Consider the following 18383-nt stretch of genomic DNA (forward strand, 5'->3'; position numbering starts at 1 on the left):
GCCACTCTGAACATATGATTCAAAAACCGCAACCTTCATATCTCGCCAGCAAAATCATCTGCTACGCTTTTCACAACAGCCTCCAATGAATGTAACTTGGAACTTGCAATCGAGATTGACGGTGAAAAGGTCCCCACAGTGAAAAAACCTAAATTTTTAGGGGTCACTTTCGACAATTTACTCTCTTTTAAACAGCATGCCTCAGATCTTAAGACTAAAGTTCAAACTAAGACAAATGTCTTAAAAGCTTTAGCTGGTTCAGACTGGGGTAAAGAGAAAGAAACAATTGTCAATACTTACAAGGCTATTGGCAGGCCACTGCTCAATTACTGCTGCAATATATGGACACCAGCCCTCAGTAACACCTCCTGGAAAGGTCTCCAGGTAGCACAAAATGCTGCCCTCAGAACCGCCACTGGTTGCCATTTAATGACCAACGAAGACCATCTACATACAGAAACTAAGGTCATGAAAGTCCGACCTCACTGTGAGATGCTTAGCAAGCAATTTTTACTTGCTACCCAGAAGCCACACCATCCCAATAGAGTAAACCTCTCTAGACCCCCCCCTCCACGTCAAATGGAGCAGACTCTTTCCTCCAGATTTGGAGATGAAATCAGACAAATGTCCCGTCCTGATCTCCCTGAGGATGAGTTCAAAAGTAAGCTGAAAGTTATACACACCAAATCTGTCAGAGAGGCTCTAAATAACATGAAGCCCAATAAAGTTCTTCACTCAACACCACCCCCGATAAACGTGTCTGAAAAGGACCTACCTAGACACACCAGAGCCACCTTGGCCCAACTCCGCTCTGGCTACAGCAAACATCTCAACAGCTACAAGGCCCGCTTAAACCCAAATATTATCGACACCTGCCCCAACTGCAATAACCACTCCCACACGACTCAGCACCTCTTCACGTGTCCAAGCAACGTGACCGAGCTCGTGGTCACTGATCTTTGGCACAGACCTAAGGAAGCAGCCAGGTTCCTGAACCTGGCAACAGAAGTGAATGATGATCATGGATGAATAGAAGTTTGGCTACAAACAACAACAACAGGAGCCGCACCAAAATCAAACGGCTCCGCAACCCTGACTAAAGGAGTTAAAAGTCCTAAAAAATGTTGAACTTACACTTATGCATATCTAATATCAATATTATTATGTTCATTTATTTCAGATATATTTAAATTTTTGATCTAGTTTTGATTCAATGATATGAGAAACAGGTACAAATATAATAAATTCATTTAATTTTCAGATTTTGCTTGATTGATTGATTGCACTGGTGTCACTGATATTCTTCCCTGGGAACATAATATAAAAACTTTAGATCAAGTCAGGGATAAGACAATAGTCGGTAAATTGATGTAGTTCTCGTATTACGATGAACAAAATTATCCCTTTTCTGAGTTAAAATTATTTTGTTCTGAAGAAGTAAATGTTTCGAGTTGACATTTAATATTTTCTGAGTATGAATTTCATTTGAATTTTATTTTTAAGAAATGTAAGTAATACCTACAATGCCATGCTTGCATTTATGGATAAAAACTTTCCATGATTGAGAAGAAAAGAAATATGTAACATTGATATTCAATAATCTAATACAATTTACAAAACTTCCTTCCCTCCAATAATTATATGCTTTCAAAGGCAAAAATTGACATATAAATTTATGGTTAGAGAAGGGGTTACTGTATCTTTCTTTTACTAATTATCTACAATTATTATATCTATAGTTATTTATGCCTTGGAATGAGCACTGGAAGAAGGCCTAGCGTCCTCATATGCAGCAGGACCTATCCATCTCAGCAGTACTGGCAGGAAGATCAATCCATGAAACAGTCCAAACACAACCACGAGGAAGAATATCTTGAAAAATGTTGAGAAAACGTGAGAATCGCTGCTGGCAAGAAGAATGAAGGCTATAAATGTAGATGTGCCGCCGTTAAGAACTGCAGGTCCAATGTTCACCAGTGTTGCCTCCGATCTTGAACGTCTGTCGCCAGAAATTGTTAGGAATGTGTGGGAAATATGGGCGGAATAATCCACACATAACCCTAAAAAAAATATTTAATTCATATAAACAATTTAACCAATCTGTAACTAAAAACTAGTTTTATCTGAGGGTTTGACTAAAAAAATGACCATATTTTAAACTGCCTATGAATTCAACTCTCATTAAGTTATTTTTTTTCCCTTCATTTTCATTTACAGTTGGTTTGATAAAAAAAAACATGTATGACTCATTCAACAAGTTTGGCTAAGATTAAACATAATGGTTGTACTCCTATAAAACTTCTATGGCTAGCATCTAAGTTATGATTTCCTTAATCTTACTTGGATATAAAGAATTAATTAAAGACTTCCTAAACCCTAACTTCGAGGCTACCTTAAGAAATTTTATAGGACTAAAGTAATTTGTTTCTTTGTCAAATAAATTTGTATTTACCTATGGCAATGATAACATTGACACTGCTGACAATTTCAATTGTGAGACCCCAGAAGTGCATATAGCCACACAGGTTGACCAGGGTGAGACCAACACAGAGCAACACATACAGGGATCCAAGAAAATCCGCCAACAGGATCAGTGTTGTGATGAAAACACATACTATGGCAAGTACAAGATTCCTGATAAGTTCCTGGGTTATAACACTATTGGTTTCCCAGGTAGAGTACACTTGAGACATGGAAAATATTTTTCCACCACTTGTCAGTCTGTCATTGGCTTTCTTCATTATCTCTTTTACTTTTTCCAAAGCTGGAATGTGTTCAGAAGAACTTAGGAGTCTCTTGTGATTGAAGGTGATCTTGCCAAGAAGAATTTCCGGTGATGGTTCACCACACTTTAGTTCTGCTTTGTTTTTATAGTAAAAGTCTTTCTGTGAAATAAATCCTTTGGTTGTTGAGAACAGAAAACATGTCAGAAGAGTGTTAAAGTTGTTGTTGTAACTTTGACAATTTGTTGTATTTGCCTTTTTTATATCATCAAACCAATTAGATTGTTCAGCAATTATATCTTTCTCCTTTTCTAAGTCAGCTATCAGATATTCTATCTTATCAAAATCTTTATCCCAATTAATATCAGTTATATAGATACTAACTGAAGCTCCTTTACTTGGAAAATATTCTTTGTTAACTGCAAAGTAGCTGTAGATTTGAGATGTGGGAGGCAGAAACCACACCGGATCAAATTCTTGTTTTAATTCCGTCATGCCCCATATTCCAATTGCAAACAGTGTTGCCGTTATAAGCAATATTACAATACTTCCCGGGATGCTTAAAATCAGTTTGGATAAAAATTTAAATGCTTTCTGAGAAATTGATAATTTGTCTTCCATGCTGTCCTCCAATGAATCAATGCTGTGAACATAACAGGGGCATAATCCATTTCTTCCTTTGGCTATTCGTTTACAATCCAAGCTGAGCAGAGCTGTAAATAAAGTTGCTGAGAAGAAGTAAACAATAAAGATCCCAACACTGCACCACAAGCAGAAAGATCTAAGTGCTGGTAGGACTGTTGTTCCTCCAAGTGCAAACACAATAAAATCTGTCAATGAAGTCACTGTTATAGCAACACCAGCATGTTTCATTGTTAGAGCAATGTTATTAACTACATCATCAGTTCTCTCACTGCCTAGATTATCATAACATTGCATGATAACAAACATGTCATCTATACCGATTCCCAGCAACAAGAATGGAATTATGCTATGCATTGGGCTGTAGAACAATCCAAGAGCTGAACAAAATCCATAAGTAAATCCAATTGTCAAGCCAATACAGCCCAAGCCGCCAAGTGCCAACAGTCCTCTTTGTTCAGTACAGCTGAATTTTCCAAGCATTATTGTAACATAGATAAAGACAATAAAGTAACCAATAGGCATCATCATAACATCACCTTTGATAGTTGCACCTGACACATCAGAAAATCCTCTTGCTACACTTACATAAGATTTAACATTGGCTGGTAATGAATCTTGATGATTCAGCAGCACAGTCTCCAAATCTTTTTCAAATTCCATAGAATATTTATCTATTGTTTCTCCCTGTTGAGAATTAGCATCTTTGTCAATAACATCAAAGTTTATTTTGCCAAACCAGTTGAGAATAGTTGCTTCAGCAGAAACTACTTTACCATTTTCTCTGACAATTTTTCCTCCGAGGTATCTTTCGACATTTATTGGTGCTTTGAATGTTGATGAAAGAGCATTGGGGTTGTTGACCCTGTCTATAACATCTTGAAGTGTCATTGGTTTAGAAAAATCAAAATCGGCTGGCCAAAACTCGAGAAGATTTGTTTCAAAGCATGTCGTGTCCATTACTTGTGGTAGTATAGTACACACTCCTGAAAATTAAAAGAAATGATTTTTTAGCTTTCTAAGGAGTTTACAAACTGGAATTACGAGATCAATAAATAAAGCTGAAGTATTACAGGCACAGGTTTCTTTTTTCATTATGTCATAGAACTTAGCAGTTTGCTTTAGCAATATCTAAATTCAGTTATAAGAAATAAAAATTAACCGATACCCTCTTCCCTTATAACAAGGGGGGGGGGGGGTTGAGGGTCTGTTTATTTATTTCTTATTACTTTGGGTCAGGTAAGGTGTGGTTAGATTGGGAACTTACTCACTGAGTAGCCCCTTTAGGCACAATCCATTTTTAAAAATCGATATAATTATTTTTTTTGTTGGGGGGGGGATTTAGTGCTCGACAGGAACTTTGTAGGAAATCATCATTTTTCAAATAAATATACCTGGATATGGGATGGATCCCCCTGCACCGCCTGGCGAGCTTGTTGTACTGCCAGTAGCTCCAGGTGGTGGACCTAAACTCTTCTGGATTTGTCTTCTGGCACATTGTCCTGTCCAGGTCAGGTTGTTGTCAGCTGTTTTTATCTCCAGAACCTAGGAATTCAAGATAAAAAACAGACCAATACAAAGGACTTCTGTATGATAAGGATAAGTCTGTCCGCCTATATAATTTAAAGAATCATTGTTGTATTTATGGTTATACTTATCACAAATACTAAATATCAACCTTTGCTTTTTTCTTGCTCTTTGATCTTCCTAGTGCATTATCATAAAAATCAAAAATATTTTTTAATAAAGAATGAGGATTTATAAATCTACTTGCAGCTACGCTAGAGTTCTCAAGGGGTTGTGCTGGTCGACCACTTTCATTTTAGGTTTTTAGGTCTTTAAACTAAAAAGTAAAAACTGGACCTATTAAAAGCTACATTGTAAAGGGGAACTATATCGGTTCAACTGTGACTTCGATACACACAAAGACAGCTAGAGAAAGATACATCCTGTTACTTTTATATAAGGATTTAGCTGAACAGTAAACATACCTTTTTTCTGACGTGACTCAAATATTTGATAACAGTTGGATCTAGAATGTTTACAGTTGAAGTCAGAATCATTGCATTAAACCTGTCAAAAAATGTTATCAGTTTAAGTTTAAATAACAAGGATGTTTGCATCTAAAAAGTTTGAAAGGTCCTAGGACAAACGCAGGAGTCCCAAACGTCGGAGTGGACAAACGCAGGAGTGGAAACTTAACCTAACCTAACCTATTTTAAACCATTTTTTAGGTTTTTTAAATTCCTAACCCCTGCGGGGGGCTTATTTGTATATTCATATTTTAATCTAACCTAACCTGTATAGAAAACGTGATTAAATTAATATTTTAGCACTCCTGCGTTTGTCCACTCCGACGTTTGGGACTCCTGCGTTTGTCGTGGAACCTTTCAAAAGTCATGAATAATTATAAAACTTCGGGTTGGTGCTTCTTAATTTTTAACAACAGATTTAATAAGCTGTATTTTATTTCATGTTTGCAAGTCTCGAGTCTTGAAAATCACGTGGTAGGGGTGAAGTAGTTTTTTTATTGCATGGTATAAAGGACAGGTTTCCTGCAGATCTGGTATTTGTTTCATAACTTTTTTTGGTTATTCGTGTAAAGAAGTCTGTACGATACGATACAAGATTGTTCAGTATAGCCCAAAAACAGTTTTAATTCAGCGGATAATAATCTGTTTGTATACTAGACTGGAATAGTTATTTATCAAATCATATTATAGACAGCTTTCCGCGGATATTAAAAGTAGAAAATCTTATGATTTTATTATTATTTTTTTTATAATTTGTGGAAAATTGTCTGTAAAATGATGCTATAATGATCTTACAGTATTGCTGAGAACCGGTCTTAATCCAACAGATAAAAATCGGTTTGAAATCTAGCCGAGTAAAAATGAATCAACCTGATATCCGAGGGAGCATTCTTGCTGATCCACTCGTTATTTTCTACAAACTGTGAATTATCCGGAACCCACAGCTTGAAAGCATTGTTCTCAGAGCTAGAAAAAAGATTTTTTTTATGACATTTTAGTTTATTTTGAACCAGGTAGAGGGTGGACAAAGGAAAATATCCTGCTATATAAAGTAGTTTTTGTATGCCACTTAAACGACTGAGTTCCTTATTGTAGGGAAACTTCAAATTAGTCAAGAGATGGTTTTAGGCAAGTTTATTCAAGTCTCGGGATAATTTTAAGCTATTTTCTACTTCACCTAGATGCTAGGAGCACCCATTTAAAAATTTCTTTGGCAAGCCTAGAAGTTTCCTAAGTCCTACATATTCCTTTATATCCGCGTATGGCTAAGAAAATCCTTACTCCTAGGTAGTATTAAAAATTACTATAGGACTTACCCAAGTAGAATATCTTTAACTACTTTTATTTAATCCCCTCAGAATCAAATAAACTTACTGGTTGAATATCGCTAGTTTAGGACAGGCATAATCTGACGGAGGGGGGTTTGTTTGTGGGTTTCCTTTTCTTTGAGGGGCCAACAAATAGGTACCTTATACGTCTGGGCTTAATATTGATTAAAACACTGGAGTAGTTTTTACTCTGAATTATGTAATTACTATTAAGAACACGTAACCCCTGGATAAGAAACATCAAAATCCTTCTCTTTTCGAAAATTAGTTTTTAAAATGTTTTGAACTAATTAAGAGCTGACACTTCCTCCAGTCCAGGGGGTTTGGGTAAGGCTCACAATCCTTCCCTAGAAAAAACCTGCTCATGTTCAACCCGCACATAATCTGACGAATAGTATAATGTTTTATTGCTAAAATTTTTACCTGTAATTAATTAAGCCAATAGAAGCTAGTGCCGTTAGAAGCAGACATCCTAATATGCTGATATATGGATGTTCCGATACCTAAACATATAAAATTCATAAAGACAATTTTTTGATTAACTATTAAAATAAAACCTAGTTAGTGACTAATTTTATAAGAAATCATTATTATTGTCACAAAAAATGGTCGTTTCTATGATATAATACAAACTTAAGTGATTTATGTAAGTTTGACTTAAACTTAGCATTTGACACAAATGCTTGATTTCTATCAATAGGGTTGGATAGTTAAAATTTTTTTTAAAGGTATTTTTCAGTAACAATAGTAATTTTTTGCATATATTGTCATTAAATTTCTAAAACTGACCATACAAATGTTTACAAATATCAAATCTTAACAAACAAAAAAAGCAAAAAAATTGTAGTAAGATATAGGTACCTAACTTACTTATGACAAAGTGAAATTTTAATATAACTTAGTGTTAGACCAGTTGCCTAGACTAAGGATAGGGAGGGAGGGTCATTGGACTGTAAATTATACTGGTCTCCAAAGTTTTATGAAACATGTTCATTCATTCGGGGTTAGGCTTATTAAATCTTAATTGAGTTTTACAAAATAGCAGTTTCCAAACTTTTCAAATACGGGGAGAAAGTCGCTCAAAAAATCAGCATGTTACGTTATAAAAGTGACGGATTATCCAACTCTTTTTTAGAGGTTTTCTTTCCCACTTCTCCTCTCATCTCCCTCATTTTTATGACGTCACATGCTGATTTTTTGAGCGAATTTCTACCCGTACTTTTCAAACATTTGTTTTTTTTCTACAGAGAAGAAAATTTGGGTATAGCCCCTTTAGTGGCAACGCACCTTAAGGGGCGATTCTTCGTATTTTTACAGTAGCTTTACTCCTATTTCTAGCCCCTGCGGGGCCAATTGCCTAACCCTGTGAGACAATTACCTAACCCAATATAACCTAACCTAACCCAAAACAACCTATAAAAAGCCATTTTAAAATACGACGAATCGCCCCCTAAAGGGGCGTTGCCACGAAAGGGACCATTCCCGATAATTTTGTACTTCGTAATTGGGGTCAGGCATGAATCTATCGTCCATTGTCTGATCCCCTAATATCCCTTATTAAGAAGAAATATAAATTGTTGTTTTTACCTGTCTTCCATACCATTCAAAAAAGCTCTCCAAGGCATGAATTATCTTTGTACTGAAAGTTTTTAAATTAAATAATAATTAAAATATTGATTTTTTTATTTTACAATAATAGATTAACTTACCTAACAATGTTCATGTAATTCTTCATTTTTTTATTTATTTAAAACTAAAGATAACAATTATTTTCTCTCATTTTTGTTTGTTTCTTTCAGACCAGATTATTTTGACTGCAAAGGACTGGTGGATTAAACTGTTTTAAGTTAACCAAACACCATATAGCAGAGGAGGGTAGACACAGCTTTCCTTTTGTTATAAAACTATTTCTCTTCATTTATGTAAACCATACTTGTTGTTTAAGCTGTCTAGTAGAGGACATTAGAATTGGATCATGCTCGAGTACAGAAACATGATAAAAATGATGTATTCTTAAGTAATAATAATCCTATAATTTAATTTTCAAAGTTAGTTTTTTAAGACATTTGTAAACTGTATATCTGTCGATTTTATTAAATTTTAAAAAATTGCTTGTTATTTTGACAGAGATAAAGATTTTTTATTTTTAGTTCAATAATTAAGCTGTCAATGCTTTAAGGGAGAAACAATACTTTGATTTTTTATAATTGGGGAGTTATTATTAAGTAAATATAATCAGGTTTCTGTAATAAATTGAAACCGAAACCAACGGTTCTCTTCAGTCTACTTGTAGTACATGTTGCTTAAAATAGTTATTCTGTACAAAATTGAGAGATTAACATATTTAATATAAACTTTGACTCTTATGTTTAATGTATGTAAACAAAAAGGTTGTCAAGGATTTCATGATTAGGCCCCTTTATATAACTCTTATAAGTATGTATGTAATACAATAACAATTTCATCCATAAGTAACGAAACAATAACAGGATAGCAAAATGTTAGAAAGGCATTTTACAATAAGTAAAATTTTTCTTTTGAGATATTCAGAAAAGGTAAAGTTTGATTAAAGTTCAGTCAGGCTTTTAAATTTTTAATGCAAGCTTATGTAAGATCTTACGGGACAATAAATTGGTGTACATTTCCCAATTATGATAAGCAAAATTACCCCTTCTCTGGATTTAAAAATATTGGTTGATATGTTTGGACATACTAGTAGTTTGAAACCATAAAATTCATTAAAAGAACCAAACATTTTTGAGCCAGCGAATTGGAAAACCTAGTTACAAAACTGTGACCAATGACGCCTCCTTCCCACCTAGGTGTGATGGATGGTTGTAATGAGTGAATAATATATTTTACTAGCGTCTGCGGCTTATTTATGAAAATAAAATAGCCTAAAACCATCTCAGGGACTATAAGAAGCTTCCCTCTAAAGGAGAACCATATCGGCTCAGTGGTGAGAGAGATCCTTCGCTACAAACAAAAAAAAGCTTAGTACTTTATATTATAGGAAGACAGAAAGTGACAGTCGGATGTACCCTATTGAATACCAACTGATTGATTTGCTTATATTGTTATAATTTTCAATTTTAAAACGTATTTTTGATTACACTCTTGTATAATCATTTTCATCAATAAACAAAAAATGGTTTGAATTATTTATTACCCCACGTCATTTATTATTTATGTGTGCCTTTTAAAATAGTTTGTACATATAAAACCATTTAATTAAATAACTTTTTTACTGATTGGAAGCTTTGATAATTTTACAGAAATTAAGAGTGTAAATTTACATAAAAATCATTTTTTAAATCACCCTAGATTAAGTTTTCTAAATGTCAGTAAATTTGCAAGATTTCGTGAGTTAAAACATGTAAAACAAGAATGGGAATATCCAGAAAAAGAGATATCAACAAACTAAATAGATAAACATCATTGAATTTGAGACATTGCCATAAATTCAAACTGATTAAGGACGTACTTACATTTTATGTTATCATTATAAAGATTCTTCCGTCAAAAATTATGCCATCAAGTAAAAAATTGTCCTCGAAATAGCTTCAAAATCAGCATGTTAAAACTTAAAGTACTTTCTACTAATGATTATTGTGTGTCGTGACAATACCTAAATACCAAAATGAAGAAAATTGTCGCTATCATCAATGAATATTTTAATTTAAAAGTTAAGTACAGTAATACAATATTTATTTTCTATAAGAACATTTTCATAGACTATGAATTTTTAATACTATTATAAACATTAAGTAGCGCAGCTACTCTAAAATTCCAGTAGATTTATACTACCTACATGAATGAGTGGAATAAAGAGGTTAATCAAATCTAGTTTTTTTGTAGCTCCAAAGTCCCATACACAATTCATGAATATGCAAAAAGAATTGCCTGTAGCAGAAGTACTCAGTAATTAGCACAGCCATTTTAACCTTAATCTGTGTAAATGGATGTAGAATATACGCGGATATTGTTACAGGAGAAAATTGTCATTAATTTGGGTTGCATTATCCCCTTGCATTTATTGGTCGGGCCGAGGAGGGGAGGGGGTAATGGATGGAAATGGGGTAGATCGTTATTTTAGCCCGCTTTAGAGTCCACTTTATTATAAGACATGAAAATCTGGTGTACGATCCCAGTAATAATAAATCAATTTCTGTTTATTGCAGTTTAATATTTTCTAAATAAAATATTGTTTTTGCTGCGCTATAGATATACGAACTTAATCATCCTGGTTATAAAATACATATATACACAAAGATTTTAAATAATTGTTCTAAAGACTAGTCATAGGTTTCTCTGGGTTGACTTGTTTCTTGCCAGGAGCCTGATATGGACGGGCATCCGGGTACTCACCAGGACCAATCCATCTCAACAGGACAGGGAAGAAGAATAAACCATGGAAGACTCCGAACACAACAACAAGAAAGAATATTTTGAAAAATGTGCCAAACACATGAGAATCACTGCCAGCTAGAAGGATGAATGCTATGAAGGTTGATATGCCTCCGTTGAGAACTGCAGGTCCTATGTTGACTAGGGTTCCTTCTGATCTTTCCCTCCTCTGTCCGGATATTGTTAAAAATGTGTGGCAGATATGGGCTGAGTAATCAACACATAAACCTGAAAATAAATAAAAATAATTATAATTAAGTTCATATTTCATATTTCTTGAAACATATATTTAAAATTAAAATTATTGCTGCTTTTTAGTAATATTTCAGTATGATGATTTTTCCTCCACAATATGAGACAAATAAAAAACTATGGCTTTTATTACAGACAAACAACAGACTTTAATCAATGAGTAACCTTACTCACCCAATAAATGTATAAGGATAGATGTATAATCCAGACAACTAACTGCCAAAAGGGGGTGAGACCCTTTTCGTCTGCTAGCAAATTGTTTTTTCTTTTGCAGGGATTCATCTTTTCATATATTTGCGGTGCTGTTAGCTGTTTCAAAGACCCAATACAAAATCGGGACAGGGTCCCTACCTTGTAGTAAGAGTTACATCAAGATTTTATCCCTTCTATTCTTCTATCTTCTTGCTTATAAGTAAAGTGGTATATGTGCTATGTAGTAATTATTCATTCATTTAATAAAAAAATTTACCTATGGCAATAATGACATTGACACTGCTAACAACATCAATGGTGAGCCCCCAGAAGTGCATGTAACCACACAGATTCACCAGAGTCATGCCAACACAAACCAACACATACAAAGATCCCATGAAGTCAGCCAACAAAATTAGAGTTGTGACAAACACACAAGCCAGCGCAAGCCCAAGATTTCTGAACAGCTCTTCAGTGATGACGTCATCAGTTTCCCAATCTGAATATTCTCTGGAAATGACAAACATATGACCTCCAGCTGTTAATCTGTCATTTGCTGTGTTCATAATGTCTTTCATTCTGTTCAACGCATCCACATGTTCGTCTCTATCATTAAACTTCTGGTGGGTAAATGTGAATTTTCCAAGAAGAATTTCGGGGGCGGGTTCTCCACACTTAAACAGGGAGCTGTTTCTGTACTCAAAGTTTGGTTGTGAGGCAAAGCCAGTAGGAGATGAAAATAAGAAACATGTTAGTAAAGCATTGAAACTTGATTTGTAGTCCTTGCAAGATCCACTTTTAGCTGCAAGAATGTTGTCATACCAATCATCAACACAGGCAATTATATCATTTTCCTTGTTCAGATCTTCTATGAGAAGGCCAACTTTGTCAAAATCTTTGTCCCAATTAATTTCTGTGATGTACACTGTGACTTCAACACCAGCTTTGGGGAAGAGTTCATCATTCTTTTCAAACCATTTGAAAATATCTGATTTAGGGGGTAAAAACCAAACAGGATCAAATTCTTGCTTGAGCTCAGTCATGCCCCATATTCCAACTCCCAGCAAGGCAAATGTAACTGCCAGAGTAACAATTGTCCCAGGTATGCTTAGAATAAACTTAGATACCACACTAAATCCTTTCTGGGCAAAGGAAAATTCTCTAACATTAAGATTTTTCTCAGTGTACCTCTTGTGTACATAACAAGGGCAGAGTCCATTTCTGTTGCCAGCCAATCTCCTGCAGTCAAGACTTACCAGAGCTGTAAATAATGTTGCCTGGAAAAAGTAGACAATAATAATTCCAACACTGCACCACAGGCAGAATGATCTCAAGGCAGGCAAGACTGTTGTAGCTCCCAGAGCAAAAACAATGAAGTCTGTGAATGAAGTTACTGTAATGGCAACACCTGCATGTTTCAGAGTAAGTGAAACGTTCTCAATAATATCATCAGTCTTTTCATTGCCTAAGTTATCATAACACTGCATGATAACAAACATATCATCAACTCCAATACCAAGGAGAAGAAAAGGAATGATGCTGTGCATAGGACTGTAGAAAAGGCCAACTGCTGAACAAAATCCATAGGTAAATCCTATTGTCAGCCCAATACATCCAATTCCACCCAGGGCCAACAATCCTCTTTGCTCTGTACATGTAAACTTTCCCAACATGATTGTGACATAGACAAACACAATGAGAAATCCAACAGGCATCATGAAAGCATCTCCAACAATGGTATCGCCAGCTACATCTGAATATCCTCTGGCAACATTAACATAAGATTCAACTCCTGCAGGTAAGGCATCTCTGTCAGCCAACAAAACTTCCTCAAGCTTCTTCTCCCACTCCAATGAATTATCATCTACAACCTCGCCAGTGCCCATAGACATTGATGTATCAGAGATGATTGTAAAGTTGATATGACCAAACCAGTTCATAGTAGTTGCTGAAGCTGATGTAACTTTTCCATCATTTCGCTGAATGGCCCCACCAATGTAATCCTCAATGCTGATTGGAACGTTGAAGGTTGATGACATTGCATTTTCATTGTTAACTGTTTCAATGACATCATCTATTGAAGTAAGTTTTGAGAAGTCAAAATCTTTTGGCCAGAATTCTAATATGCTTGTTTCAAAGCATGCTGTTGTCATGATTGATTCGAGAATAGCACAGACACCTACAACATAAATAGATTATTAGATTAAAGAAAAGTGGATAAAATAATATAAGGGTTTTGAATTTTAATGATATTCTTTGGTTGAAATAATAGAAATACAATCATGAATATTAGACTAAAACAAAGCGTTTAATCTCGTTTTAAAGTTGCTTCTATTAATGAATTCCCACACATAAAAACAAGAAAAGATAGGCAAATCAATTGTCATTTTGTTATTTTATTAAGCAAAGCAACTATTTAAGTATAACCAAAAATAAGTAAACGACCAATGTAATAATTATGTAAATTATTTTGATTGAAGCTAATCTATAGAAAATTAACTGCAATAAATGTGTTGTGTACCTGGATAAGGAATATCTGGTTCATCGGATTTAAATGGTGGTATAGAGAATTTTGGTACATCTCTCTTAAAACAAATGTCACCCCAACCCAACTTGTTCTCATCAGTTTTAAATTCATCTACCTATGAAAATAATAATTCTTATATAAAAGTAACAGATTGTCTATTTGTATTAAAGGATCTTGCTAACCGCTTCACCGATATGGTTCTCCTTTACAAATGTAGCTTCTTATAGAAGAAGATGCTACTCTGTAATTCGAAATGTCCTTCCGTCTGTCTGTCTGTAAGAAACTGTTTGGGGGGAAATGCATTTTCTTGGTTGCTATTTAAGGTAAACGGATATTTATTTTCTACATTGCTGAGCATCTATTATGCATGAAAATATGTATTCTTAGTCCGCCTGTCTGTTAAAATAGACCAATGCCTATTCTATGCAAAAGTGTTTATTTTTTATGACACTGAATATCTGCTCTGTAATCACTTTGTCAATTGGTTCATTTTTGTGCTTCACTACTTGGGGATGTTATCATCCTTGTTTAATTTTATAGAGATATTGCGACTTTAAAAAGTTTGAAACTTTATTTTACTTCGTGCAAAATTATCAAAAATTTAAATTAAGAAAAGATTATTTTTGTTAATAAGATTGTATATGCTAAGCAATAATAGTTGAAGTTTGAAACTTTATTTTACTTCGTGCAAAATTATCAAAAATTTAAATAAAGAAAAGATTATTTTTGTTAATAAGATTGTATATGCTAAGCAATAATACCTTTTTCTTGACCTCGCTAATGTGACGGATAACAGCTGGATCCAGGATGTTTGGTGCAGTCATTATCAGGGAGTTGAACCTGGGAATAAAATAATTATCTTTGATTGATCGAATAACAACGAGCTATTATATCCATAGAAAATTTGTATGTAACTCATATTTTCAAACTTTGAAAAACTGTTCATATTTAATCGCGCTAAGTGTGTTCTTTAAAGCTTAAATTTTATCACATATCTAAATTATATAAATCACTTGATAAATTTAGAAGATTTTGAAGTATAAATTACGAAATTAAACAACATGCCCAAAATTAGAGACATTTTATTTGCTCTTGAATAAGATAAATATTCAATGTATAAAAGTTAATTCAGGGCTCGGCAGCCGCGCTCCAGCCGCCTGTAACCCTCAGAGAAATCAATCTATTAAATTTTAAAATCAGCCGGAGGTCTGTATCTTACCAAATATGGCAAACCCTCTTTTCAAACATTTTTCAAAGCATCCAAACGGGTTTAAATTTGAGGCTTAGTCGCGGCTGACGCGTTGCTGCCGAGCCTTGATATTGTATTATGAAAACATATGCTATTGCAAGGGGTACAAATTTAAAACCCGACCTGATGTCCATTGGTGCATTTGCTTCCAACCATTCATTGTTTGTAACAAAGTCAGAATTGTCGGGTATCCACAGCTTGAAAGCATTATTTTCCTCTCTAAAATAGTTTAAAACCTGGAATATTTCATGATTAATGTAGTAAATTCCATTAAAGATAAAATATCGGTGAAGAGTGGTTTTTAAAATTAATTGAAAGTAGAGGAAGAAAGAGTTTAATTTCCTATGCCTAACACCTGCTAGGAGACCCTAAACCTGCCGGTTTCACAGTAGGGTGTCCGAAAAAGGATTTTTTAGACAAACAAATCAGTTGAGCATTTTTAGAACTCTTAAATTACATGTAGAGTTTTTAAAAGAAATAAATTTTCAACCTGTAATTGATAATTCCAACCATAGCTGCTCCAGTTATTACAAAACAAAACAGGATGCTGATAAATGGATGCATTGCAACCTATAAATTAAAAAAAAAAACTGTTAAAAATTACAATTAGCACATACATAAAATCGTGTAATTTTTTTAAAGTGTACATTTGAACAAGGCATAGCATTTGACAAATATTTCTATTATAATAAATATTTGGGTATCATCTAATTTGCATATAATGAAAAAAAAAATGTTTAACTTCTAAGTTACTAAAACGTTCCACTCCATGTCATGTAAAGTCCACTTACGTAGGATTTATTTGATCATTTTAGTCTTATTAATGCAACATTTTGAAAATTTTGTCTTTTCATGTTTATTTCATTTTATTTTGTGTTGACAATGACCGTACCCAGATCAAAGCCTATGCGGGGGGGGAGGGTGTGGTTCAATCCCCTGCGACGGCGATGCAAAGTAGCATAGTAAGAATAGAATTGTAAGAAAGTAAAAAAATTAAGATGCTGGGTAACATGAATTTTTATATAACTTTATATCGCCTGTCGATAAGTTTTGCAACCATTGCATGGACATAGTTATTTATCGCATCGTATTATAGAAAGTTTTCAGCGAATATTAAAATAAAAAAAATATAAGATAAATCGAAGTCCCGGTCTAACAAAACTAGTATTAATTCTATGATTTTTATTTTCATATTCGTGGAAAATTGACCTATATGATGCTATACATGATTTTTCAGCATGGCTGAGAATCGATTCCAAAGCTATAGTGGAAAAGATTTTTACCTTTCTGCCATACCAGGCAAAGAAGCTTTCCAACCCATGGATAATCTTACCACTAAACAGATATTTTATATGAATTAAAATTTAAATTATAGAATAAAGTTGTCATTTTTTGGAATTTGTCTGTTTAGGTTGAACCTTCAAAAAATGAAAATATACTACGTAAATATTGTGACAGGTTGACAATGTAGTTCGCAGTTATTGGTCAGTACGTTCCTCCATGGTTAGGGAAGATAATTGTGTAAAGTCATAGATAGGGGGGGGGGGGGTACCGGTATATTAGCCAGATGGAAGAAACATTTTATCAGGTTTTGCGGGGATCTATCAAAATATCCACGTATTCTAATATCCATTCAGCCAAAGTCTTTTCATATCTCATTAAAGCATATATTAAATATTCAATATTCTGGGGTCAATAATTTTGAGGGACTATATTTTCACAAACGTTTTTATGAACCCTTTTTTACTTTTACTTATTTTTAATGACTTTTCATAAATTTTAGTGCTTTTCAAGAGTTTGAATTTTATCTTATCTTATAAAAAAGCAATTGGTTTATTTCACAGGAGTACTTTGACTAATACACATTTCTTGAGACTATTACTCAAAAAAATACACAAAAAACTAACTCAAAAGTTATGTCTATAAATAAGTAGCTCAGCAATGAATAATTTAGTTTCCCTTTTGCTTTCTAAAATTTTTATAATTCACCAATGAACAATAAACGTACTTTAAAACTAATAAAAATTGAAGGATAGTTTTTTAAGTAAAATAAATGAATAAGTAATTCCTTACCTCAAAATATTGAGATAATTCTTCATTATTGCGTCAAATATGAATATATAAAATAACTATATTATTTATATATGTGTGTGATTTTTTCCTTTATCTACTAACACAGCATTGCTAACTTTACTGCTTTATGATTATTTTTCTTATCATTACTGCATGATAATAAGGATATTTCTTATGTAAGCTTGAAAAATAATACTTCTTTATATCTTTCACTAGTGACTTCGCCCCTAGAGGCCTCAAGGGTCACTTGAGAAGAAGTCGATTCTCCACTTTGATTTTTAGTTTTAAAAAGGAAAAAAATTGAGGGGGTATGTTTTAGGGGCGCTTTCTCCGAGTAGAACCATATCGGTTCAGCGGTTAGCAAGATCCTTCGCTGAACTTAGATTTCAATTGAACATCCGTTTTGGTTGATGATTGGTTGACCACAAAATTAAGATTAACGTTTATTTTGATATCAATAACAGCTAGAATCAATCTTAAACTGAGAAAACCCTGGGCACCCCGCTGATTTCGACTACGTACGTTATAATTGTTATTTAGTTTTTTTTATGAATATAAGTTACCTATATTTATATTCTTACATAAAACACAAAATTATTGAAGATAAGGATTTTTCTAATTTCAATTATATAATAGCAATAAATATTTTTGAGTTAAAGCTGCTTTATAATTAAGTCGGCCTACTTGTTATGACATCCAGTCAAGAAAATCTTTATTCTCGATTTGTTACATATTAATGTTATTTAAATGTTAAATGATATATTTGTAGGTAATTTGTATTAGAGGGTGTAAAGAGGGAACAGAAAAATATCCCAAAACCATCCAAAGACTTAAAGTTTACCATATATATAAAATATAATAATTCTGAGACCTATCTTATTGCCATTCCCCTAGAGGATATGGGCGAAACGAAAAATATATCATGTCAATACTGCTTCTCGCTACTAACTTTCTGTA

At 33.7% G+C, this 18383-nt stretch overlaps 2 protein-coding genes across 2 annotated transcripts; both read right to left on the minus strand.

Annotated features, from left to right (window-relative positions):
• Positions 1-1140: 1140 nt before the first annotated feature.
• Positions 1141-8585, minus strand: LOC145323837 (patched domain-containing protein 3-like). The gene is made up of 9 exons (XM_080166408.1): positions 8436-8585; positions 8314-8365; positions 7150-7229; positions 6269-6364; positions 5357-5438; positions 4760-4910; positions 2453-4351; positions 1750-2060; positions 1141-1307 (listed from the first exon to the last, which is right to left on the minus strand). The coding sequence occupies exons 1-9, from the start codon at positions 8459-8461 to the stop codon at positions 1251-1253; spliced, it is 2754 nt and encodes a 917-aa protein (XP_080022534.1). The 5' UTR covers positions 8462-8585; the 3' UTR covers positions 1141-1250.
• Positions 8586-9875: 1290 nt separating this feature from the next.
• Positions 9876-17599, minus strand: LOC145331216 (patched domain-containing protein 3-like). The gene is made up of 8 exons (XM_080175836.1): positions 17427-17599; positions 16637-16688; positions 15844-15923; positions 15477-15572; positions 14866-14944; positions 14099-14219; positions 11855-13756; positions 9876-11361 (listed from the first exon to the last, which is right to left on the minus strand). Exons 1-8 carry the CDS (start codon positions 17450-17452, stop codon positions 11015-11017), a joined length of 2703 nt encoding a protein of 900 aa, XP_080031962.1. The 5' UTR covers positions 17453-17599; the 3' UTR covers positions 9876-11014.
• Between the last annotated feature and the right edge of the window lie 784 nt (positions 17600-18383).

The sequence above is a fragment of the Acartia tonsa genome, chromosome 1 (assembly GCF_053477335.1).
Source record: "Acartia tonsa isolate MP-2025a chromosome 1, ASM5347733v1, whole genome shotgun sequence".
NCBI classification, from domain to species: Eukaryota; Metazoa; Arthropoda; class Copepoda; order Calanoida; family Acartiidae; genus Acartia; species Acartia tonsa.